At 44.6% G+C, this 26,067-nt stretch overlaps 1 protein-coding gene across 1 annotated transcript in view; it reads right to left on the bottom strand.

Annotated features, from left to right (window-relative positions):
* The window catches only part of limk2 (LIM domain kinase 2), a 103,090-nt gene that overhangs the window by 49,409 nt on the left and 27,614 nt on the right, over positions 1 to 26,067 (bottom strand). The window contains exon 3 of the mRNA XM_084323983.1: positions 19,870 to 20,005. Within this exon, the coding sequence (XP_084180109.1) occupies positions 19,870 to 20,005 (136 nt within the window). The remainder of the gene's footprint in view (positions 1 to 19,869; positions 20,006 to 26,067) is intronic.

The raw sequence follows: 26,067 nt of genomic DNA, 5'->3' as shown, positions 1-26,067 counted from the left end.
TGAACCACGGTGACCGCGGGGGGATACGTTGCTTTTTCACCGCGGTAAGAAAAAGATCCATACCGTCACGGCCCGAGCCCGTAGCCTTCGAGTAGGACAGCTGCGACCATAAGTAGCGGTAAGCAGCTCCGCGCGTCACCCCCCCCTCTCCCCGAGTCTGCTGCGGGCCCGAGAGGCCGCCGGCCCCGCCATGCCAAAAACAATTGGCTACACTGACTGGTGGGGAAGTGAGATGCCAAGACCAAATAGAAAGATCCATTATGTGTTTTAGGCTTCACGTTAAGACCGCTCGATGCAAAGCGACCCTGGTTGTGAGTCTGGTGACATCAGCAATTATTGTTACTTTATTATAGGGACTTTATTGATACTGGTGGTATGCATATATCGGTTCAGGCTAAAATGGTGTTGGAGAATTTCTCCCGCCAAGAAATGTGTCTAGCGTGCCAGAGATCAAAGCAAATTGACTTGATTTGCTGCATTTTTGACACATTCTCTCTAATGAAGTACAATGTCTTATATCTAGGGCTGTTCCATTATAGCAAGATTCATAAACACGAGAATCTTTGATCAATATTGAGATCACAATTATTTAACATGATTACTCACTGACTTTAGAAACTGTGCATTTATTGAGCTTAAGTCTTTTTAATTTTTTTTATTATTATTTCCTCAAGTTCAAGTTTCAAGTTTCTTTAATAGTTGTCATACAGAAGTACAGAATACTTTTATACAAAATGCTTCTTACTGTTACGCTCCAGAGAACTTTAAATATAATTAAACTATAAAAACATGACCGACTTAAAAACATGACCGACTTAAAAACCTGACCAGACTTAAAAATAGGACCTGGCTCAAAAACATTAGTCATGACCCGATTTAAAAACATTACCTGGTTTAAAAACATGACCCGACTTAAAAACATGACCTGGCTTAGAAACATGACCTGATTTAAAAACATGACCTGGTTTAGTTAAGAACATGACCTGACTTAAAAGTCAATCATCTTGTTTTCATAATCGTTGGAAGCCAAAATTGTAATTGAAAGTAAAATTTTATTAATTGCCCAGCCCTGCATTATATATCTCAATCATTTTTGTCCACCCCAAAATGACGGTCCAAGTTTAGTCTATACAGTCTATACAGTAAAAGTAATGGATCACGACTGAAAAGGTTTAATCGGTGGATCCCTACGTATTACACTAGCCTAAATGTTGAAACTATGTTAAGAGTTATGTCACATCTAGGGATGCACGATAATTATCGGGCCGATATCAGCTATTATGACATCATCCCGATAAAATTATTGATAGCTCTGATAATTTTTTTTAACACTTTTTTTACACTTTAAAAAATTTAAACTTTTTTCTTTTCATGTCAACGTTCACACGCACAATATATGCTTACTTAGGATTTGACTTGATTCAACAACAAAGCAGTCGGGGCAATGGCAAGCCGAAAACGGTCAAAAATGTGGTTATTTGAAGTTTGGATTTTTTTTTCCACAACTGAGGTAGGTCGATTTTTTTGAGACTAATATACCGAAAAAGGTACCGTTGGGTACCAGTATCGATTCACAGGTACCAATACCCATCCCTACTGACAAAGCACAATACCTGTTGGTTTTTAGTTCACTCATTGTTCAGGGAAACACATTGTTAATGACATTGACGGATTGTGAATTTTGTGATCGACTCAAATTATATTTATTTGGAAAAATAAATATAGTCACTTTATTTAGAAGAGTCAAAACTGTTCTCTTGGCTTTGTTTTGTTCATAGTAGTAAGTAACGCTCATGTTATGATAAATCTGGTTAGGTCAAAACTACAGGAATATACATTAAAAAATATATATTATAATAAAATAAATATATATATATCGGTTATCGGTATCGACCTTGAGGAGCAGAACGTTTTTTTTTTTTATTAATATAAATGTTTTTATTTTCAATTTTCAACATAGAACAAGACATCACAATACAATACCGTTAACAATAATACAAATAATGACACTAACAACAGTAATAACATCACAAGACAGGCAAACAAAAAAGAAAAAAGACAATACAAATTAAATAAGGAAATGACAATAGAAAATAAAATAAATAAAATAAAATAAGTGTGGCTTTCACGTGTGCGCCTTATCTCGTGTGCTATATATATGTGTGTTCTACCTACCCATATGTGCGTGTGCTTTACCTATGTATATGTTTTATGTGTACATGCATATATGTGTGTTGTGAACGTGTGCATATGACCGTGTATTCCCTAGTAGCCCAGAGTGCCTGTACAGCACTACTGCAGCCAAGAGGACACGTACAGTATCACTGTAGTCAAGAGGGCATGTACAGTATCAATGTAGTCAAGTGGGCATGTACAGTATTATTACCGTCAAGAGGGCATGTACAGTATCACTGTAGTCAAGAGGACACGTACAGTATCAATGTAGTCAAGTGGGCATGTACAGTATTATTGTAGTCAAGAGGGCATGTACAGTATCAATGTAGTCAAGTGGGCATGTACAGTATTATTGTAGTCAAGAGGGCATGTACAGTATCACTGTAGTCAAGTGGGCATGTACCGCATTACTGTAGTCAAAGGTATATGTACAGCATTACTGTAGTCAAGAGAACATGTACCGCACTACTGTAGCCAAGAGGACATGTACAGTATCATTGTAGTCAAGTGGGCATGTACAGTACTACTGTAGTCAAGTGGATATGTACAGTATTACTGTAGTCAAGGGTACATGTACAGCACTACTGTAGTCAAGAGAACATGTACAGTATTACCGCAGTCAAGAGAACATGTATAGTACCACTGTAGTCAATAGGACATGTACAGTATTTACAATGCCAGTACCGTCAGACAAAACAAGGCAGCAGTGGGAGGTTACTGGTAATGGGGAAATCCGGCGAGTACAGTGGTGGATAGTGCAGGCCCAATATGTGACAGATAGGGGTCCCAGATCTCATAAAAAGTGTCCAACTTGGAATGCAGCATACACGTAATATATTCACAGGGGATACATTCCATTATGATATTGTGCCATGACCTTATTGACGGGACCTCGTCCTTGATCCAAAACAATAGGATGTTCTTTCTAGCAGCAAATGTCAACAAATTGAACAGTCTCTTATGCTTGGAATTGGTAACATGAATATCTGGGAGGCCCAGCAAAAGGCAGAGGGGATCCAGCTCGATGGGGGTGTGAAATATGTCAGACAGTTCTTCTACAACGTCGTACCAGTAGCTCTGTAGTTTTACACAGGTCCAAAAACAGTGGACGTGATTTCCAATCTCTATCTTGCATTTAAAGCAAAGTGGGGACGTATTGGGATCCATTTTACTTTTACGGGCGGGGGTAATATGAATGCGATGCAATATTCTAATTTGGATGGCCTTGGTGCGGTTACAAACCGAGATTTTTTTTGCGTAGATCCACGTATCCTGCCAGTCTGCATCTGTGATTTCTATGTCCAAATCCTCTTCCCAGGACTGTTTAGTAACATAGGAAGATAAAGATGAATTAAGGTTCAGAGTACTATAGAAGATAGATATTTGTTTTCTGGGGATCTGCAAGGAGAGGGCTTTCTCCACCTGCGAGGTGGAGATGTCAGTTAAAAGTGAGGTGTCCTTGGTGATAAACTGCCTAATTTGTAGGTACCTAAAAAATTCCGCTTTCAATAGGCCATATCGCTGCTGCAGCTGTGTAAAGGACATTAGGGTCCGGCCATCAAACAGGTGGCCAAGATCGGTTATGCCCTGCTTATACCAGGTCTTGAAGCCGCCACCGATTTGGTCTGGCTTAAAGTCAGGATTGCCTACAATCGGGGTAAGAGGAGAGGTCAGCTTGGCTCGGCCCTCCACCTTACGGACAGTCTTCCAGGCCTTGACGGAACATAATGTGATGGGGTTGGAGCACATCTTCCTCACAGACCTAAAGTCTTTGATAAATAGTAGGTTCCACAGGGGGGACTTAGATTGCGAGGATTCAACGTCCAGCCATATTGACAGTGGGTCTGATCTGAACCAGCCGACCAGCACCCTAAGGTGTGCCGCCAGCTGGTAGTGTCTAATATTAGGTAGGTCTAGACCCCCATCTTCACTATCCATCTGTAATTTGGCCATTTTCAGACGCGGTTTCTTCCCATTCCAAATGAATGAGCTTAGCCAGCCTTCCAGCACCTTGATAACCTTGTTTGTCAGCAGCACTGGGATCATTTGGAGAGGGTACAACAGTCTGGGGAGTACGTTCATCTTGACGAGGGCAATCCTACCCAGCCAGGAGATCGGTAAAGGGGCCCATCTAACTAAGTCTGCCCTTATGGTGTCTACTCCTAGGTAAACGAAGCCGGAGGGCGACCAGCGAAATGGGAAGGGCTCGGGCAGTATCGGGATAGATTTGAGTGTCCCAAGTGGCATTGCTTCGGATTTGGAAACGTTTATTTTGTACCCCGAGAAGGTTCCAAATGTGGAAATCATGCGGGTTAGACATGGAATTGAAGAGTCAGGCTTAGACACAAAGATCAGCACGTCGTCCGCGTAAAGAGTGATTTTGTGCTCCCTCCCGCCCACTCTAATACCTGAGATCTCGGCTGACTGCGTTACGGCCTGTGCGAGTGGTTCTATGGCCATGTCGAATAGTAAAGGGCTAAGAGGATCCCCCTGGGGGTTCCCCCGCTGCAGAGGAAAGTTGCTAGACCTAAGTCCATTAGTCAGGACCGCCGACATCCGCGAGTTGTAAAGAACCTTGACCCAGTCAATAAAGGTGTCACCTAAGCCAAATTCAGCGAGGGTTAAAAATAGATACAGCCATTCTACACGGTCAAATGCCTTCTCCGCGTCGAGAGACAGAACCACCGCGGGGTGGTCTGTCTCACGAGTCATTTGAATGATATTGAGGAGCCATCTCATGTTGTCGGTAGAGTTCCTACCCTTAATAAAACCGGTCTGATCCTCGTTAATAATAAAAGGGAGTACTTTTTCCAGGCGCATGGACAGGATCTTGGAAAGCAACTTTTGGTCCGAATTGAGTAGGGCTATAGGCCTATAGGAGGCGTACTCCTCAGGGCATTTACCCTTCTTAAGGAGAAGGCAGATATTAGCTTCCCGTAGAGACTGGGGCAGTATCCCCACCTCAGCAGAGTGATTAAGCATTGCCAGCAGGGGATCTAATAGAATATGACCGAACTCTTTATAAAACTCGCATCCGAAACCGTCCGGGCCCGGAGCCTTACCAGATGGCATAGCCTTAAGGGCGCCCAGAGCTTCTTCCTTCGTAATTGGGGCGTTAAGGAGCAAGTTCTGATCTTTCGATACCTTAGGGAGGTGTAATTCAGCGAAGAAGGCCTGCATGTCAGAGAGAGCACCATCGGGTCGCTCGGTCCTATAGAGTTGGGCATAGAAAGAGGCAAACTCTTTGTTAATAGTTTTGGTGTCAAAGGACCTGACCCCGTTGGAGTCAGAGATTGAGGCTATTACTTGGGTGTCAGCCCTTTTTTTTGCCAAGTTAGACAGGCACCTACCCGGCTTGTCACCGTGTTCGTACATTCTCTGTTTGGCAAATTTAAGAGAATATTCAGCGTTCTGGATCAGAAGAGTGTTTAGCGCCGCTCTGGTGGCCGTAAGCTCCATAAGCACAGCCGGGGCTGGGTTTGAAACATGCTGATTTTCAAGGTCGGCTAGTTTGGATTCAAGAAGTTTACATTGTTCTTGCGCTTCTTGGATGATACATAAGATATAATAATCAGTCCACGAGAAAAGACCTTAGATGTTTCCCAGAGTAGACGGGTTATCCGTAGAGCGAAAGTTACTTGAGTAGAACATTTTAAATTCCGATTCGAAATAGGAGACAAATATATCATCTTTGAGGAGGTATGGGTTGAGGCGCCAACGCCTCGACAGCGCTCTCTCTTCTGACAGGGAGTAGACCAGGTATATAGGGGCGTGATCCGATAGAACGATGCTTCCGATTGTGCAGGACGATACTAGAAAGAGCTTAGAGGAAGGGATGAAGAAATAGTCTATTCTACTGTTGCTCTTGTGTGGGCCGCTAAAAAAGGTGAACTTCAGTTCGGATGGGCAAAGGGTTCTCCAGACATCTGAGTATCCAGTGTCTTCGCATAGGGAGGTGAGCATCTTTGCTTGCCTAGAGGGGGGAGCCAGACTGGGTGGGAGTTTGTCAAGAGACGGTATGAGGTGACAATTAAAGTCTCCGCCCACAAAGGCGTTCTCAGAGGCCAGGCCATTAAATTCAGCAAATATCTTGGATAGAAAGTCAGGGGAATAGCCTGGGGGACAGTATACATTCATAAATGTCATTTCTTTACCCTTAAGAACCCCTTTGATAATCACATAGCGACCTTGGCTATCCACGAGGAGCAGAAAGTTATCGGTATCGATATCTGGGTCAAAAAAATCAATATCGTGCACCTCGCATCAGAATCCACGGCATCCAAATGCATGGGAATTTCTCAGGCCTAACTGGGGGGGGGGGAGGGGGGAGCCTAACTGAGATCTCACCTGCTCTTCAAATAGGCCAACCGTGAGACAGTTATGGAAAATAAACATTGATTTGTTAAAGGCAATCTATCTTTTTCAAACCTCCCTTGATAAAAGTAACTTGTTTGGTCATCTATCATTTCTCTCTGAATTCAGATCAACCTACTGACGTTTGATGCCTCGCTCTGCAAGATGTAGCCTTGTTTCACAGTTTGCAAGTTCTGCTGCTCCTAAGACACCACTGTGTCTGAAACTCCCGTCAAATATTCTGCTGACATTCTTGTCACCTGAAGCCACGATCCATCAATATGAACTCACTCAGTATAAACCTAAAGATACCTCGTTGTTCCTTCAGCGACTAGTTTAGCTGAATGAGTCCCCGGGCATGAAGTATCTGAGAATACTTTTATTTTAGGGTCAAATATCACTGTATCACTGTTCCCCAAATGACAACCAAGTAGCGCCGTGCATAATGCAAAACCGAGGGTCGACGACGGAAATGAGTCAAAAAGTTGAAAAATCCATTATTTTCCTCTTAATAACCAATACTGATCTCCAAAAAGCAGTCTCCAATAAACAGTGCGGTTGCCGGCGGTCGAGTGTGGCTAACATCTCCAGCCGCCGCCCACCACCACAGAGAGAGAGGACTGAGTCAGGTAATGGAAGGCCTCCAAAACCACCCCATGTTCTCCCTCGCTCCCCCCCCCCCCCCCCCCCCCCCGCCGCCGAGTCCGCTGTGCGCTTGGGGGAGGTGAACTGTGGAGAACTGCTGCACGGCGGAGAGCAAAGCGGGGCCGCAAGGGGGAACCTAACACACACACACACACACACACACGCTCCTGATGTAAGACATCTCCCCCCTAATCGCCACAAAGCCAGCCCCCATTAGGCTACTGCACCTCTTACGGAGAGCTTTGACCTGCTCCCTGGAGGCTACTGCACCTCTTACGGAGAGCTTGGACCTGCTCCCTGGAGGCACCTCTTACGGAGAGCTTTGACCTGCTCCCTGGAGGCTACTGCACCTCTTACGGAGAGCTTTGACCTGCTCCCTGGAGGCTACTGCACCTCTTACGGAGAGCTTTGACCTGCTCCCTGGAGGCTACTGCACCTCTTACGGAGAGCTTTGACCTGCTCCCTGGAGGCTACTGCACCTCTTACGGAGAGCTTTGACCTGCTCCCTGGAGGCTACTGCACCTCTTACGGAGAGCTTTGACCTGCTCCCTGGAGGCTACTGCACCTCTTACGGAGAGCTTTGACCTGCTCCCTGGAGGCTCCTCTTACGGAGAGCTTTGACCTGCTCCCTGGAGGCTCCTCTTACGGAGAGCTTTGACCTGCTCCCTGGAGGCTCCTCTTACGGAGAGCTTTGACCTGCTCCCTGGAGGCTCCTCTTACGGAGAGCTTTGACCTGCTCCCTGGAGGCTCCTCTTACGGAGAGCTTTGACCTGCTCCCTGGAGGCTCCTCTTACGGAGAGCTTTGACCTGCTCCCTGGAGGCTCCTCTTACGGAGAGCTTGGACCTGCTCCCTGGAGGCTCCTCTTACGGAGAGCTTTGACCTGCTCCCTGGAGGCTCCTCTTACGGAGAGCTTTGACCTGCTCCCTGGAGGCTCCTCTTACGGAGAGCTTTGACCTGCTCCCTGGAGGCTCCTCTTACGGAGAGCTTTGACCTGCTCCCTGGAGGCTCCTCTTACGGAGAGCTGTGACCTGCTCCCTGGAGGCACCTCTTACGGAGAGCTCCTTGGGACGCTGAATAAAGGAGGGGATGGAGTTGGCAATGGTCTCATGAAAAACACATGAAATAAATCTTCCAAAACGGCATAATCCTCCCCGCTCCCTATCCTGTGTGCTATCTGTTACGGTGGGACACATCTGGTTACCATGGCGGCAGTGACTTATTAAAATGGCTTCTATATTTAGCCCCTACGTTTAAAATATAATTAGGCTCGGGATGAAATGAAAAGTCTGGAGGCTCGGACGAACACTAAAATCGTTTGCGAGAGCGAGAGAGAAAGAACCCTTTACAATCCCTGGGAGAAAACTGTGTTGTGTTACAGCAAATGCACATCAACGGATGGAAAATAATGTATAATGACAGACAAGCCAAAGAAAAAGGATAATAAAATACATAATAGCCTACTCTACTGTATAATAGAATAAGGAGATATAGGCAGTATAAACATATAGGCATTAGAAACATATAGGCAGTAGAAACATACTTTTAGGCACAGGATCCCTACTTACAAATTATTGACATGTACAGATGTACAGATACCGAGATGGCACACCATGTTACCTGTTACCTGTTTATTGCACAATGTTTTTTTTTTATTGGATTCTATTATATGTTGTACCACTGTAATGCACATCGTAGCGGGCAAGACCACCCGCATTTCATTGTATACTTGTATGCCGTGACAAATAAAACTCTCGACTTGACTTGACATTATCTATATAATATGTCAGCAGATATCTACAGATAAAAACAGAAAGAGCATGAAGAGAGGACGGAGGGACAGATGGGTAGGACAGATGGTAGGGGTGGGGGGGGAAATCGATACGTAGTAGTATCGCGATACTTTGCGTGGCGATACTGTATCGATACAGGGACGCCAAGTATTGACATTTAATTATTCATTAAAAAAGGAAGTTGCATTGTTCATTTCAATACCTGTAATAGTACAGTAGTCCACACACACACACATGTGTATTCAGTTAAATTGGAATATGACTGTAATAACAGTTCAGTTTGTCAGGTACATGCAACACAGATTACACTGTTTACATCTGTCTGCTTGAGAAAATACCATGTTCTGCAATAAAAATGATTGAAGTGAGATGAACAGACTGAACTTTATTTTATTAGATAAACCATGTTGACAAAGTTTTACTTTGCAGTTGAAAAAGATAATAAACAAATATATATATATATTGCAATATATTTAGTATCGCGATACTATCGTATCGTGATGCAAGTATCGCGATAGTATCGTATCGTGAGGTCTCTGGCGATTCCCAACCCTGGTAGGTAGGACAGAAGAGGACAGATGGGTCCGTTCGTTCGTTACGTTGGCATTCGAATTCTAAATCAACATTCGAATTTGAAAAAAAAAAAAAAAAAAAAAAAAAAAAAATATATATATATATATATATATATATATATATATATATATATATATATATATATAGACATTCATTCTGTTTAAACCAATGGGGTTTTTCTTCACAGTTGCAGATAAAGATTAGGCTACACTAATATTATAGTATTAAAACTGATGAGTTATATTCATTAACACATTGTCCGCCATGCATTGTACCCATCCTTGGGCCCAGTCTGCCAGTGCTGTAACCCTATGGAGATGTTTACCTTCTTTGCAGGGCTATAACTTTTTAAATATTATAGCTATATCGACATTACTATGGCCCATTCAACATCGGGTATCTATCGTTCCGGATGTGGGAACGTTATATTTTTTCATTCATACATTGTCGTGTTAATACCGTCGTGAATATAAGTATGTTTTTAAGGTTTTCTGCAGTAATTCCTAAAACGCGAGTTATAGGCCCTGACGCATATGATAGATTATCGATTGGTGTTTCTTTCCTATACACGCTATATTAAAAAATTCAAATGTATATGATCGGTATACATTATGCTTCATCATGCGTGAAGGAAAGTTCAAGTTTCAAGTTTCTTTAATAGTTGTCATACAGAAGTACAGAATACTTTCATACAAAATGCTTCTTACTGTTACGCTCCAGAGACTGTGCTAGACAAGATAGTATCAAACATAGTATACGTGTAATTTAGAAGAAGAAAAAGAGGTCACAGTGTTCGGTATAGACATATGTACAATGTTCTGAGTTACTATCTAGTGCAAAGCAGAAATGGGATGAGGTACAATTTAGGTACAATTTACAGTAAGGTGTACGAGTTGTAGTGCAATCCTTCATCAATAAATAAATATAAAGTGTGGGGAGTGGGTGCTACAGTGTGTTTGTTTAAAGTGGGTGTGTGCTATAAAGTGTGTGGAGTGGGTGCTACAGTGTGTTTGTTTAAGTGAGTGTGTGCGTGTGGATGTGTGTGCTATGTGCGTTTGGTGGTTGTTGTTGTGTAGTGTTCATTCATTGTTCGTTTAGCAGCCTGATGGCCTGGGGATAGAAGCTTCTTCTGAGTCTTTCTGTGCTCGCCTTGAGACTCCGGTATCGCTTGCCTGACCGCAGCAGTTCAAAGAGGCAGTTGTTCGGGTGACTGGAGTCTTTAATGATTCTCTTAGCCTTGCCCTTGCAACGCTTGTTGTAAATGTTCTGGAGGGTGGGGAGCCCCCCTCCAATTGTGTGTTCGGCTGAACGTGTCACTCTTTGTAGTCTGCTTCGGTCTTGTGCAGTGCTATTCCCAAACCAGGAGGTGATGTTGCCGGTCAAGATGCTCTCTATTGTACATGAGTAGAAGTTCTTAAGGATCTTCTGACTGACTTGGAACTTCCTTAGGTGCCTGAGGAAGTAGAGGCGTTGTCGTGCCTTCTTCACAACACTGTCAATGTGTGTGGTCCATGTCAAGTCCTCGGATATGTAGGCTCCGAGGTACTTAAAGCTGTTGACTCTCTCAACCGGTGCCCCGTCGATGCTGAGGGGGCTGTAGTCCTTGACCCCCGACCTCCTGAAGTCCACAATCATCTCCTTTGTTTTGCTGACGTTCAGGGAGAGGCTGTTTTCCTGGCACCATCCCGCCAGGACCTTGACCTCTTCCAGGTAGGCCCTCTCGTCGTTGGCAGAGATCAGGCCCACCACCACTGTGTCGTCAGCAAATTTGATGATTGTATTGCTACTCCGCTGAGCCACACAGTCGTGTGTGTACAGGGAGTAGAGGAGGGGACTCAGAACACAGCCCTGGGGGGCCCCTATGTCAGGCCTGTACAGTGCGATATATATATCGCACGTGCGACACTGACGTCAGTCTGTGCGATGAATGAATTGACTTTAGTAGCACTGGTGCGATGGCCCGTGGCGCAAGCAAAAAAAAGAAAGTGTGACGGTAAATTGAATGGACCACAGCGCCACGCTATCCACTTGGTACTTGTAGTCTCGTGCGATTAAAAACAATGTCCCGTCTCGCCTAGAGTCCATAATCAAACACCAAATCCCATAATCCCTAGCGAACAATATCCCTGCGACTAAATTGCGAGCTCAATGTACACTGACTGGGTGACTTCGACAAGATGAAGCGCTTTTTTAAGGTATTAAATCCAACAAAAGAAGTACAAGATCAAAACCCCAAACGAGCCCGAGAGGGACCACCGTTAATAGAAACGAGACAAAAGGAGAAGATTAACAAGATGTACAGATATAACGCAGAGTGGGAAAATGATTTTCCGTGGATATTTTTTAATGAGGAAGCACAGCTATTATTATTCTGTCACTGGTGCCGGGAGACTCCGGAAAAGATCCGATCAGAGAATCCCTATGTCGCGGGTAACAATATCCTAAAAAGGGATAACATTAATAAACACAATACGTCCCATCGACACGTTCTTGCCCAGGATGCCTTCAACGCTAAATAAACTCCTGAGCGGGCCGGCACCCTCTTGCACTCGCTGACTAAACACGACCAGAGCGGATGATGCTGATCTCCGTGAGGTAAAGTTTAAGATGAATGTGACATATTGCATCGCCAAGGAAGAAATGCTATTCACTAAATTTAAGCCGCTAATTTTACTCTGTAAAAAGAACTCCATCGTATGGCTACTTAAATTCCCCTCCGGGATCAATAAAGTATAAATTATCTATCTATCAATCAATCTATCTATCTAATAACGAGACAATATGCAAATAAGGTAATAATAATAATAATAATTAATTTAATTTATAAAGCCCTTTTCATTCATGCAGAGTTCCTTGTACTTAGTTCTGATTAATGCAATAGTGTGTGTGTGTGTGTGTGTGTGTGTGTGTGTATGGATCTGAAAAAGTGGCCAGCAGACATGATGCTGGAACTGTGACACGTGTGCAGTGCACACACACACACGCACGCACACACACACACGAATAATTATAATAATAATAATAATAATAATAATAATACATTTATTTATTTGGTTCCACAAATATGTACAGGTGTTTGTATGCATTATATCTATTTGTTATGTTGGTTTATAGGTGTTTCTAGGTTGGTTTCTAGCTTTCCCTGTAATCTGAGTCCACACCAGCGCTGCCTGGTCTCGGACTGCTTCATATCGGTTATATGGTTATGTCCTTGTTCTTTTTGTTTTACATTATGGGCAAATAAAGAAAGAATTTGTCTAAAAGCATTTCTTGTTAAAGTTTGGATTTTGTGTGCCCTGTATGCAAGATTCATGTCCCTTGCCAGTCACATACCTATTTAAGTAATGAACTGCACTACTTGTGGTTGTTTTTAGAGATTTTAGAGACGTTTTATACTCGTGCTACAAGATTTTGGCCTGTGCTACAAAACTATCAACCTCTGTAGCACCAGTGCTATGTGCAAAAAAAGTTAACGTACAGCCCTGCCCTATGTTGAGGGTGATGGATGAGGAGGTGCAGTTGCCTGCTCTCACCACCTGGGGTCTGCCAGTCAGGAAGTCCAAGACCCACTGGCAGAGGTCATAGTTCAAGCCCAGGTCCCTGAGCTTGGCTATAAGTATGGAGGGGACTATGGTATTGAATGCCGAGCTGTAGTCGATGAATAGCATTCTCACATAGTTCCCCTGCCTCTTGTCCAGGTGTGATGCTGCTGTGTGCAGCACATGGGCTATGGCGTCCTCCGTGGACCTGTTGGGGCGGTATGCAAATTGCAGGGGGTCCAGGTTGATGGGGAGGGAGGAGCAGATGTAGCCCTTTACTAGCTTCTCAAAGCACTTCATGGCTATGGAGGTGAGAGCTACAGGGCGGTAGTCGTTGAGGCAAGCAGGCTTGGATTTTTTGGGTACAGGGATAATAGTGGACTTCTTCAGGCAGGTGGGGATGACAGCCTGTTCTAAGGACAGGTTAAATATGTCAGTGAATACCGGGGCCAGTTGGTCGGCACAGACTTTTAGGACGCGGCCGGGGATGCCGTCCGGACCTGCTGCCTTCCTGATATTCACTTTTTTAAAGGTCCGCCTCACCTCATGCTCTGTTACCCTGAACACTGCGCCTCCATCAGCAGCCGACCCCCCCCCCCCCCCATTGCCGTGGCTTGTGAGCTGGTGTTGTTATTACCAGCATCAAACCTCGCATAGAAGGTATTGAGGTCATTTGCTAAGGAGATGTCACTGTTCAGTTTGAGGGAGGCGCCCTTGTAGTCTGTCATCGTTTTGAGCCCCTGCCACATAGCTCTAGAGTCAGCTTGTTCAAACTGGAGTTCAATTTTATCCCTGTAGCGCCGTTTGGCCTCTGACACTGTCCTCCTTACGTTGTATCGCGCCACCTTGTGGTCATTCATGTTGCCTGCCACTAGGCCGTCGTTGTATGCTTTGGTGCGCTCTCTCAGAGCTTCACGGACGGATTTGTCTACCCAGGGTTTTTGATTTGGGTAAACTCTCATTTTGGTAGTGGGGATTGTTTCTTCCACCCTAGTACAAACATAGTCCAGCACTGTTTCCGTGTAGACATTAATGTTATCTGTGTCGCGGAACACATTCCAGTCTGTGCAGTGAAACACAGACCGGAGCGTCTCCTCTGACGTCAAATCCCATTTCTGCACCTCTCGCGAGACTACAGGAGGAAAGGGGGGGTTGTTTATAATTCCTTGATCGTCAGTAGCGTCTTTTTTTACTATGGGTTGATACGTTGATCAGATGGATTGCCGTGAAATAAATAAACAATCGGGCTGAAAATAACGTTAGATTCCTCTTACCGTTCGCTGATGAGACTGGAGGAAAAATATTCCAATTATTTGACGTTGATCTGCTAGATCCATTTCTCGTTTGTATGACGCAATAAACGGCAAAATCATATTGATTATTGCGTTTCGAAAGCGATCCCAATGCACTCAAGTGTGTATCTAGATCCACGCTACAAGATATTACTGCCGGAGGATTCTCCCAGATGCACCGAGCGCCACTTCCGGTTTGGCTTGGAGTGTAACTCGCCTGAAATCCACCAGGGGGCAGTATTGAGGCGTTGCAATATCAGACTGCAGCAGCGGAGGGAGGCTGGATGAATTATGAATGACATGGCGAATTTTTTTTATATTGATCCCAAAAACGAGTTAACTTGTTTCTGGCGCACAACGCATGGCCGGCAATAACAAGTATACTAGTTTTTGGCGCACAATGTGTTAAAGAAAGTTGATTTAATAAAAAAATAAAAAAAAACTCATTTAATCAGATTAATGACTTTATTCAAATTGAGGATTTAGTTTGAGGATATTTAAAAATAATAATAAAAGATTTGAATTATTTTTTTATTATTAAAAACGAAGGTTCGAGAGGCGGCTGGGTGGCGCGGCGGACAGTGCGCTCGTCACCAACGCAAGAGACACCGGGTTCGAATCCGGCTGTCGGCATTGCCTCCGGCTTGGGCCGGCCGTCATACTAACTCAATTGGCGAGTTAGCGGGTGGAAGTCGATGGGTGGGAATCTGGACGTTGTGGACAGCGACTCCTACAGGTCGGTTAGGGGACGCCTGCACAGCAGAGACAGGAAATGGCGGGGGTAGTGTGAGCCTCCCACACGTTACACCTCGCCAATGAGAGTCCGCGCTGGCAGGTGAAAAGATGTGACAGGCTGCCTCCTCGTGTATCGGAGGAGACACGTGATGCAAGGCTTCTATCCTCCCTACAACCGGCCAGTGGGGGGCATATGCGAGCAACATTCAAGACAGGGGAGGGGAGAATTGGCACAGCGAAATTGGGATGGGAGAAAAAAACGTCTGTTCGAAAAACCCTGACAAAGTTCGAAGCCCAAAAACAGGCTTCGGGGACAGCCCTAGTAGGTAGGTAGGACAGAAGAGGACAGATAGGTATGTAGGACAGAAGAGGACAGATAGGTATGTAGGACAGAAGGACATATGGGTAGGGAGGACAGAAGAGGACAGATAGGTAGGTAGGACAGAAGGACATATGGGTAGGGAGGACAGAAGAGGACAGATAGGTAGGTAGGACAGAAGGACATATGGGTAGGGAGGACAGAAGTGGACAGATGGGTAGGTAGGTAGGACAGATAGGTAGGTACAGACCCGGCGCCATGGGCGGGCATTAGGGGGCCGGGCCCGCCCACTGAGTCAGCTGTGCCCACCCTGGTAAAAAAATAAAATAAAACATTTTGTCAATCAAAGTCGACTATCCAAATCCTTAGTCGGGGACAGCCCTAGTGGGCACTGATGTCAACAACAACACTACTGAAGCTAGCACGGCACTCTGTGAGAATTCGTTTTCTACCCTCAAGAACGTCTTTACAGAACATCGCCTTAGTATGCTTCATCGACACAAGGCCAATTTAATTCAGTTGGCATTTGAGAAGGACTTAACAAAAAAGTTCAGGAATGAGTGGAGGGGCAGTGTTTTAAGAAGATTTCACTCTGTCCCCAAACGCCGCTTGCCGCTCTACTAATGATGGTGAGTAGCCTGCGGAGGAATTTTGTTTGATTTTTATGCACCTTATTTTTGTTAGTTCAGTTCAGTTTGCCAGTGAATTCAGAAGTGTTGAATAAATGGAGACTTTTCAAAGATATAGAATAGAATAGAAATGTATTATCCTGAGGGAAATTTGACACTGCAAATCACTCAACATTAAACATTTAGACAGAAGTCACAAATAAGAATAACTAAACAAATGGCCTAAGAATAGAATAAAATGAAATAGAATAAAAATAGAATAAAAGATACAGTAAAAATATACTGAAGTCTACAGTAGGTGTAATATTGCACAGTGCTGTTTAAAAAGTAAGAGTCCAGGAAGATGGTAACTGTCACTCTGTGCTCAGTGATGCAGTGAGGCACAGTGATGCATTGTAAAGTCTGATGGCTGTCGGAATGAAGGACTTCCTGTGCCGTTCAGTGCTACATTTAGGTAGTGTGAGCCTATAACATGCTCCTCCTGTCAGCCAAGTCTGTGTATAGTGGGTGGGAGGGGTTTTCCCTGATGGCCTGGAGCTTAGCAAGGTTCCTCCTCTCCGCCACCCTCGCTAGAGTCCAGCTCCACCCCAACCACGCTACAGGCCTTCTTGACCATCTTATGCAGCCTGTTTGTGTCCCCTGCTCTCAGTCCGCTGCCCCAGCAGGTCTGTTATATATATCCGTTCAGTCTGTTTTTGTATAAGTGAATGTTCTTAAGATAGAGAGAAATTAGATTTTTCAACTGCCTCTCTGCTGTTTAGTTCAGCACCGTGGGCAGCGCCAAGCAAGCCACAGCGCCGTTGTCCCAGCTGAAACGTATAAAAGGTAACCTGTGTTGAAAAACCATTGTGCCCCCCTGAGAACATTTTATGCCCCCCCACTAATTTGTTTCTGCAGCCTGGTCTGGGTAGGTAGGACAGAAAGGTAGGTAGGACAGAAGAGGACAGATAGGTAGTTAAGGACCAGGGGTGTAACGGTTTACTCTGTACTTTTAAGGATACCGACCGAATTACATGGGTACTACTGAGTACCGATTCATGCTAGATCAATCAGTACCAGATTTCAGAACCTTTACATGTTTAGTATAAGAGTGTAATGTACTAGACAAGAGGGAGCCTTTTCCACATATATATATATATATATATATATATATATATATATATATATATATATATATATATATATTACTGTCCCGTCTCTTGGGTCTTTGGAAAGACCAGACGAGGTCAGAGGAGTTTGATAATATTTACTGAGGAAGGCCAGATAATGTTGATATTTAAGCATAAAAAAATAAATAAACACACAATACTTGATCATGAGGTTTATTCTATGTGGTGTGTTACAACAATAAATAACAAAATGTTCTAAATAAATAACAATGTTGAAATTGAGAAGTTTGGGCTTGAACTATGACCTCTGCCAGTGGGTCTTGGACTTCCTGACTGGCAGACCCCAGGTGGTGAGAGCAGGCAACTGCACCTCCTCATCCATCACCCTCAACATAGGAGCCCCCCAGGGCTGTGTTCTGAGTCCCCTCCTCTACTCCCTGTACACACACGACTGTGTGGCTCAGCGGAGTAGCAATACAATCATCAAATTTGCTGACGACACAGTGGTGGTGGGCCTGATCTCTGCCAACGACGAGAGGGCCTACCTGGAAGAGGTCAAGGTCCTGGCGGGATGGTGCCAGGAAAACAGCCTCTCCCTGAACGTCAGCAAAACAAAGGAGATGATTGTGGACTTCAGGAGGTCGGGGGTCAAGGACTACAGCCCCCTCAGCATCGACGGGGCACCGGTTGAGAGAGTCAACAGCTTTAAGTACCTCGGAGCCTACATATCCGAGGACTTGACATGGACCACACACATTGACAGTGTTGTGAAGAAGGCACGACAACGCCTCTACTTCCTCAGGCGCCTAAGGAAGTTCCAAGTCAGTCAGAAGATCCTTAAGAACTTCTACTCATGTACAATAGAGAGCATCTTGACCGGCAACATCACCTCCTGGTTTGGGAATAGCACTGCACAAGACCGAAGCAGACTACAAAGAGTGACACGTTCAGCCGAACGCACAATTGGAGGGGGGCTCCCCACCCTCCAGAACATTTACAACAAGCGTTGCAAGGGCAAGGCTAAGAGAATCATTAAAGACTCCAGTCACCCGAACAACTGCCTCTTTGAACTGCTGCGGTCAGGCAAGCGATACCGGAGTCTCAAGGCGAGCACAGAAAGACTCAGAAGAAGCTTCTATCCCCAGGCCATCAGGCTGCTAAACGAACAATGAACACTACACAACAACAACCACCAAACGCACATAGCACACACATCCACACGCACACACTCACTTTAAACAAACACACTGTAGCACCCACTCCACACACTTTATAGCACACACCCACTTTAAACAAACACACTGTAGCACCCACTCCCCACACTTTATATTTATTGATGAAGGATTGCACTACAACTCGTACACCTTACTGTAAATTGTACCTAAATTGTACCTCATCCCATTTCTGCTTTGCACTAGATAGTACTGTACATTAGTACACTGCATAGTATTGTGTATTGTATATTATATGGTAACTCAGAACATTGTACATATGTCTATACCGAACACTGTGACCTCATTTTCTTCTTCTAAATTACATGCTATACTATGTTATTTGATACCATCTTGTCTAGCACAGTCTCTGGAGCGTAACAGTAAGAAGCATTTTGTATGAAAGTATTCTGTACTTCTGTATGACAACTATTAAAGAAACTTGAAACTTGACTTATTATTATATATATTTTTTTTTTACAACCAATGTTTTTTTGTGTTATAACAGAGAGTCGAGTACCGAAAAAAGGTACAATTGGGTACCGATAGGGAATTCCAGGAACTGGTATCGGTAACGGTTCAAATGTGAACAGTACCCAACCCTAGTTATTACAGCATCATAACATCTTGCCGTGTCTTGGCCGCTCTATGCCTTTGTCCCCACCTTGGCAGTTGGCCAGGGATCGAGGAGGAGGGGTTTGGTTTGGACTGAACGTTTTTGTCCAAAGTCAAAGAACACGTTGCAGGAATTGTCACGTTTAACATGCTAGACTTTTCGTCTGGGTGTCGTTGACGCCACGTCGCTGTTCTTTGATTACGTTATGCTACGAGGGATATGAACATTCCCCATGTTCATAATCGGGCGCTGGAGAATTGTCGGACACGACAAAATCGGGTCAAAATCTGGCTGAATTTGTGTAGTCTGATCCCGGATGCCTTCCAAAATAAGAAAAGTTTAAATATTCAAATAGTTTGGGCCAGTCTTAACTCAGTTAGACTGTGTGCTTGTTGTTGACCAAATTCCAATACAGTGTTGGAGCCAGCTGTGTTAGAGAGACTGACAGTTACAAGCTAAATAGCCAATCTAAGTGATCTCACAATAAAAATAATAATGTTGCTTGCCTTAGAGAGAGAGCGTGTCTTCACTGGACACGCTCTTTCTCTCTCTCTCGCACGCTCTCTCCCTCTCTCTCTTTCTCACGTGCAGTCTCTGTCTCTGATTCTGACTGAACGGATTCTCCCATCAACTCACCTGGGCAAACTGAAAGATTCTACAGCCTCGACTTAGGCTACAGGGTGTACTGGACGGTCTGAAGGCGCCCCGGGAACCATGTTGGGCGAACCGAAATGGGCAAGATAATTGTTTTACATTAACCGTTCCGTCCATGTTAAGGTCAGACGGATAGTGAGGACAGACAGGTAGTGAGGACACATAGGTAGTGAGAACAGACAGGTAGAGCAGACAGGTAGAGTAGACAGACAGGTAGAGCGGACTCACCATGGCAGGGCCGGTCATCAGCAGGGAGCAGCCGTGACACAGCTCCCCAAACTTCTCCCAGTAGTGTTTGCGGCAGTACAGCTTGCCGTCCTTCTCAAAGTACCAGTTCTTCAGGTGGTCGCAGCACACGGAGCACCTGTGGAGAGAGACGAAAGACGACACGCTCCATCACCCAGTCCGGAGAGGAAGAAAAGGACAGGAGGGGAGACGGGTGACGGCAGACGAGGTCTTTCAGCCGAGGTTTTATTCACGAGTAAAACAATCTACTTCAAGGCGATGCGGCACAGCGGAGATTCCAAAGCCCAGCTGGCTGGTACGATATCAAAGGAAGGCCCGCGTGACGTCTAAAAGACACCGCTGCTGAAGCACGGCTGATTCACGTGCTTCTTCAGACAATAGAGATTCTGTGAACTGCCTTTTGTCTGTCGGTTGACCTGAAAAGGTTCGACACGACACACATAATAGGCTTTTAGTCCGTGCTCCCTAACAGAGCATTGTGTGGGACATGAGACCGGACACTGCCCCGGAGAAGAACAAGGGACAATTAAAACATTTAAAATAAACAAAACCAACTTGCCATTTAATTAAGCCAAAGTTTTAAATAACCAACCCAAACTAGTTGACCTTTTCTGTTAACTTTTCCATAATAACCCAGCACCTCATATCGCAAATGGTGGAGTGAAAGTATTCGCGTAATGACAGGGAGACGGCAGAGGAACCATTCATCACAACCCACTGAACGCTGTATTCCTGAGTCCCGTGGAGACGGGGGACAGCGCTCGCTAGAGGACAGCGCTCGCTGGAGGCCTCTCCTACAGTCAGACTGACAGCATGTACTTTTGTCTTTGTTCAAAAGGGAAGATATATAGGAAGTAGCTCATTCCTGAGACGTGCCGGGTCTTGCTTGTTTTCCGCTCCGCCTGCTGGGCTAATGTGACGGGGAAAAGCTCACTACACACAGGGTTTGTACCTGGGGGCTGGGGCTTCCCAGAAAAACAAGGATCTGATAACCGGGATTAGAATACGGGGTCATTGCCTTCCGCTCTATTGAACTACCTCTGCCCCACCTTTAGCCACATTCCAGCACTTTAATGTGATCCAGTTGTTTCAGGGTGGGTGGAAGCACCACTTTGACAACAGTGTATACAGGCCTGTTGGAAGAGGAACCTTTAGCAAAACGCATGGGCTTCAGTCTGCAGTCGTTTAGTCTTAGATTGTTTTTTTCCGAGAACGAGGCTTAATGTTAACATTTTTAAGCAACTTCACGATCTTGACAATTTGCCATTTAGCATTTTCCTAACTGCGAATTCCACTGATTGCACATGGCAGCGGGTTTTAGTTTTCAGCACGACATTTTTGTTAAAGGTTTATGGGTTGCGGCTTGATCAACGTCGCCCCGATTGATCAAAGTTATTTAACTGGAGGGATACTTGGCAAATCGAGAGGATTTTATGGCTGTGATTTCAACAACAGGTACGGAATGTTCAGAGTGAGGAATGCTGAGGGCCAGGAGAACAGGGAGCACCTGCAGGCTACAAGTGTGCCTTCGACTGTGGCCTTCAACTAGCTGCACTGGTTATGCTAAATGATGGCACATGGTTAGGCTGCCAGGAAGCCCACCGAGGATAAGACATGATGATTCTGTTACTGAACTGGCAGTCCTCGTTCCAGTACCAGGGCCTATAGACTGGGTTTCTTGTTTCATGTCGGATTCAATGTGCGTCGATGAAGCAAAAAGGAACGTAATCCTGGTCAGAACAACGGGCAGACTACAATATATTTGCATTTATTAACCATTTGCATTCATTAGCCATGCTAATAACTCACCGCCATGCGGATTTGGCTAAATTACATCCAGCCATTTTCGCTTGAAATAATCTTCAGGGGAGTGCCATGGTTTCTCCATAGAGCCCAGTTGTACTTTTAGTCAGAGGAGTGCCATGGTTTCTCCATAGAGCCCAGTTGTACTTTTAGTCAGAAGAGTGCCATGGTTTCTCCATAGAGCCCAGTTGTACTTTTAGTCAGAGGAGTGCCATGGTTTCTCCATAGATCCCAGTTGTACTTTTAGTCAGAGTGCATTGATTTCTCCAGAGCCCAGTTGTACTTTTAGTCAGAGGAGTACCATGGTTTCTCCATAGAGGCAGAGCCCAGTTGTACTTTTAGTCAGAGTGCCATGGTTTCTCCAGAGCCCAGTTGTACTTTTAGTCAGAGGAGTGCCATGGATTCTCCATAGATCCCAGTTGTACTTTTAGTCAGAGGAGTGCCATGGTTACTCCATAGAGCCCAGTTGTACTTTTAGTCAGAAGAGTGCCATGGTTTCTCCATAGAGCCCAGTTGTACTTTTAGTCAGAGGAGTGCTATGGTTTCTCCATAGAGCCCTGTTGTATATTTTTTGCACCACAGCTCAACGCAGGTAGGGGGCAACCCAGTCACGCGATTCAGCTGGTATTGCCGATTGGCTCAAACACATTATGTTTACAAATAATAAACCCATCTATATAAAGATTTTTTTTTTTTTTTAAACTTACATTTTTATTAACATTCATAGACAGACAACACTTACACAAAAATGGATCCCATAACACAATATGAAAGAATGCAGTGAACATAAATGGTTACATGAATAGCATTGTTGGTTATATGTTTCCACTACAGTTGTTTTTCCAGGCACTTAATACAAAGACTGATTGTATACCGCCCTTGAACAGGTATAGACAAATTCAATACCTACTCAAAAGGATTAGATACGGACTAAGGCAAATATGTATGGTATGGGTCCAGTGACACTCCTTGAATTTCTTTCTTCTCTTATCCTTCGCCCTTTCTATTTCTTTTATACAAAATTTCTCTTTGCCTTTTGATTCATCCATTTACAAACCACATCTTCCTTGATTATTAATACAACATAGTTAAACAGACATAAATAATAAAGTACAAAAAATGTAATACAATTGTAATACCCAAAAAATGAAAAATAAAATCAGAAAATACTAACTAAGTCAAAAGTGTGTGACATGGGTTCAGAGACCCTCCTTGAACCTCTTTCCTCCTTTACCCTTCGCCCTCTTGTGATGCATTTGGTTCTTCCTCTGTGATGTCGTTTTCGTTCCCCTTGTAATCCTCCCACTTTCCCCATCTTTCTCCAAATTTCTCTTCCTGTAACCTCAGCATGTGTGTTTTATCCTCTCCATATCCTGTATCTCCTCCACTATTCCTACCCATTGTGCTATTGTCGGTGGGTCTTCTTTGTACCACAGTCTTGTTATTGCTTTTCTGGCCGCTATCAACATTATCTTTATTAAATATTTGTCCCCCCCTTGTATTCCCTCGTGTGTCAGGTCTCCTAAGTAAAGCACCAGTCCTGTTTGTGGTAACCCGTATCCTAATATTCTGATCATTGCCTCCCCTATCCCCTCCCAATACCCCTTCAGCTTCTGACATCCCCAGAATATGTGCGTGTCATTTGCCCCCTCCTTCCCACTAGGGATGCACGATAATTATCGGGCCGATATCAGCAATTATGACGTCATCCCGATAAACTCGATAACGTTATTGATAGCTCCGATAACACAATATATTTTTTGGTAAAAAAAAAATGCCGTGTGGGTGAATTGGTATGAAGGGCGTTTGTTTTTACTATGGGCTCCTCCCGTTTTGCCAGTACTGTGGTACGATGATAGCGTGTGTTAAGGCCTCTGCATGCTACAGAAACTTCAAAGCAACTGCAACACAACATCGACAAAGCAACGGTGTTTTAGACACTCTGCCTTTATGCTTCTGCAACATCGACGCGCAAAGTTAGTTTAACTAAAGTTAGTTTAGGTTCGTGTTAACTTTAGATAATGTACAAAATAAACGTATTTCCGGTGATTTTAGACGTCGCTCTTTTATTTTGAAAACCCCCGACCGGAAGTGTTATAGTGTCTGTTGCTAGCAGCTTAACTTTCTGTGCTTTTCGAGCTAACGTTACCGTAACATCATTAGTTTCCAATGGAGAGGACCTCGGCTCACATGCATGCAGCTCAAACTACCTATTGGAATAAATTAATTGATTGATGTTTAACTTGTCCCTGTGTGTGTCCAGTCATTTCGACTAGCAAACGTTGTATTTAACGTTACCTCAGGACGGATACCATTGTATTTACTTGGTTAGCTATGTAGCTAATGTGGATAGCATTTTGAATAGACCCAATGCTAGCTGGCTGGCTACAGCTTTATTTACTAAATTATGGAGGCTTTTTAATCGTCAAGGTAAGAGAGGATTTGTCATGATCAACTGAAGGCGTATGCTATGGAACAATATGTGCTTGGGTTTTCAGAAAAAGGCGAGCTATGTGACGCTAATTATTTAGCGTCAACGCTGGCTTCAACAATGGAGGATATTATTCTCTGCGGGACTAATATTATTCTATGACAGCCCCGCCCCCATTCGCTAACCAACCAATCACTGCTACGCAATATCAACGCAACGGTTGTTCAGATTAGATTCTGGGGACATGTACGCAACGTCCAAGCAACACAGTCTACAAGACCCTCTAAAACAACCGCGCTGAAATCGCGCCGATGTTGTGTTGCAGTTGCTCTGAAGTTTCTGTAGCATGCAGAGGCCTTTATAGGTAGAGGGCGTTTTAGTTTACACAAATCCAGCGCTCCCTTACTTGGCTGTGACGCAGCCACTAACTTTCAGCCGCAGGACGCCGGGTGACTGTAAACAACAAAGATGGCGTCCGTAGTGTGGAACTTTTTCAAAGTTTCAGAGGAAAATAGTTCGCTTGGCATTTGTAACAAATGTAACGCAGAAGTTCCACGAGGAGGGAAAAGGGCAACAGCGTACAATACATCTAACCTAATAAGCCACCTGCAACATCACCACCGCTACGACGGTGTGTTAAAAGCATATGACGACGCGCGAGCAGCTAAAGCTGCTGCGAATCCCAAGCCAGCTGCAAAGGAACCGGCGGGGCTTGTACCTATTGACGAGGCGTTTGCTAAATCAAAGACGTTTGACAGAAATGACCCAAGGGCTCAAGCGATCTCTAATTTGATCACCGAAATGATGGCACTTGACGACCAGCCATTTTCCCTCGTTGAAGACAAGGGATTCTGTCGGCTACTTCATCATTTAGAGCCCAGGTACATAATTCCAAGCCGCCGTAATTTTGCAGAGGAGCGTTTACAAGCCAAGTATGATGAGATCGCCTTACTCCTCCATACTCTGATAGACAACAATGCACGTCACGTAAGTTTCACCACCGACATATGGACCTGTGATGTTAACCCTGTCAGCATGCTAGGTCTGACGGCGCAGTGGCTGGACAAAGATTTTAAACTGTACAGAGCGGTGTTGCATTCTCAGGAACTACCAGGTTCACACACTGCCGATATGATCCGTTTGGCTTTTGTAGCTATGCTTCATAAATGGAACATAACGAAAGAGATGGTCCATGTTGTCCTAAGAGACAACGCAAGTAACATGTCAAAGGCTATGAAGGATTACAATGTTGATAGCCTGGGCTGCATGGCCCACACCTTACAGCTGGCTGTGAACGAGGCTGTGCTGAGCCAAAGAGCTGTGATTGACTGTGTTGCCATCGGTCGGAAGATTGTTGGACACTTTAAGCACTCCCAAGTAGCGACCACCCGCCTGGAGGGGTTAATGGTGGCCCTGAAAATAACAAAATCACGACTCCAACAAGACGTGGCCACACGTTGGAACAGTACATTCTACATGCTCCAGAGTCTGGTGAAGCAGAAGCAAGCTATCGCAGCTTATGCTGTAGAATACAAGTTGCCAGCAACACTCAACACCGACCAATGGACTCTGGTTCAAAACATCTTGACCATCCTCGATCCGTGTGAACAGCTGACTAAAAATATTAGCAAAGCTACAGCCACTACTGCAGACGTGATCCCCTCCATCCAAGCCCTAACACGCCTGCTAAAACAAACCGTCCCAACAGACCACGGAGTGAAAACGATGAAGGAGACCCTGTTAAAAGCAGTCCAAAGGCGTTTTGGTGACATCGAGGAAAAGCCCATATATTATATCTCCACGATATTGGACCCGAGGTACAAGGACCGCTACTTCAGCCTTGCATCAAAACGTCAAGCTACAGAAATGCTGAGGGAACAGCTGCACAAAATCGAGACAGACACCCCCGGCCCCCAGTCAGATGAGCCACCGGCAAAGAGGACCAG

This window comes from Notolepis coatsorum (genome assembly GCF_963971535.1).
Source record: "Notolepis coatsorum genome assembly, chromosome: 10".
In the NCBI taxonomy this organism is placed as follows: domain Eukaryota; kingdom Metazoa; phylum Chordata; class Actinopteri; order Aulopiformes; family Paralepididae; genus Notolepis; species Notolepis coatsorum.
The sequence above is the reverse complement of the archived record's forward strand: the minus strand, read 5'-3'. Positions and strand labels throughout refer to the sequence as shown.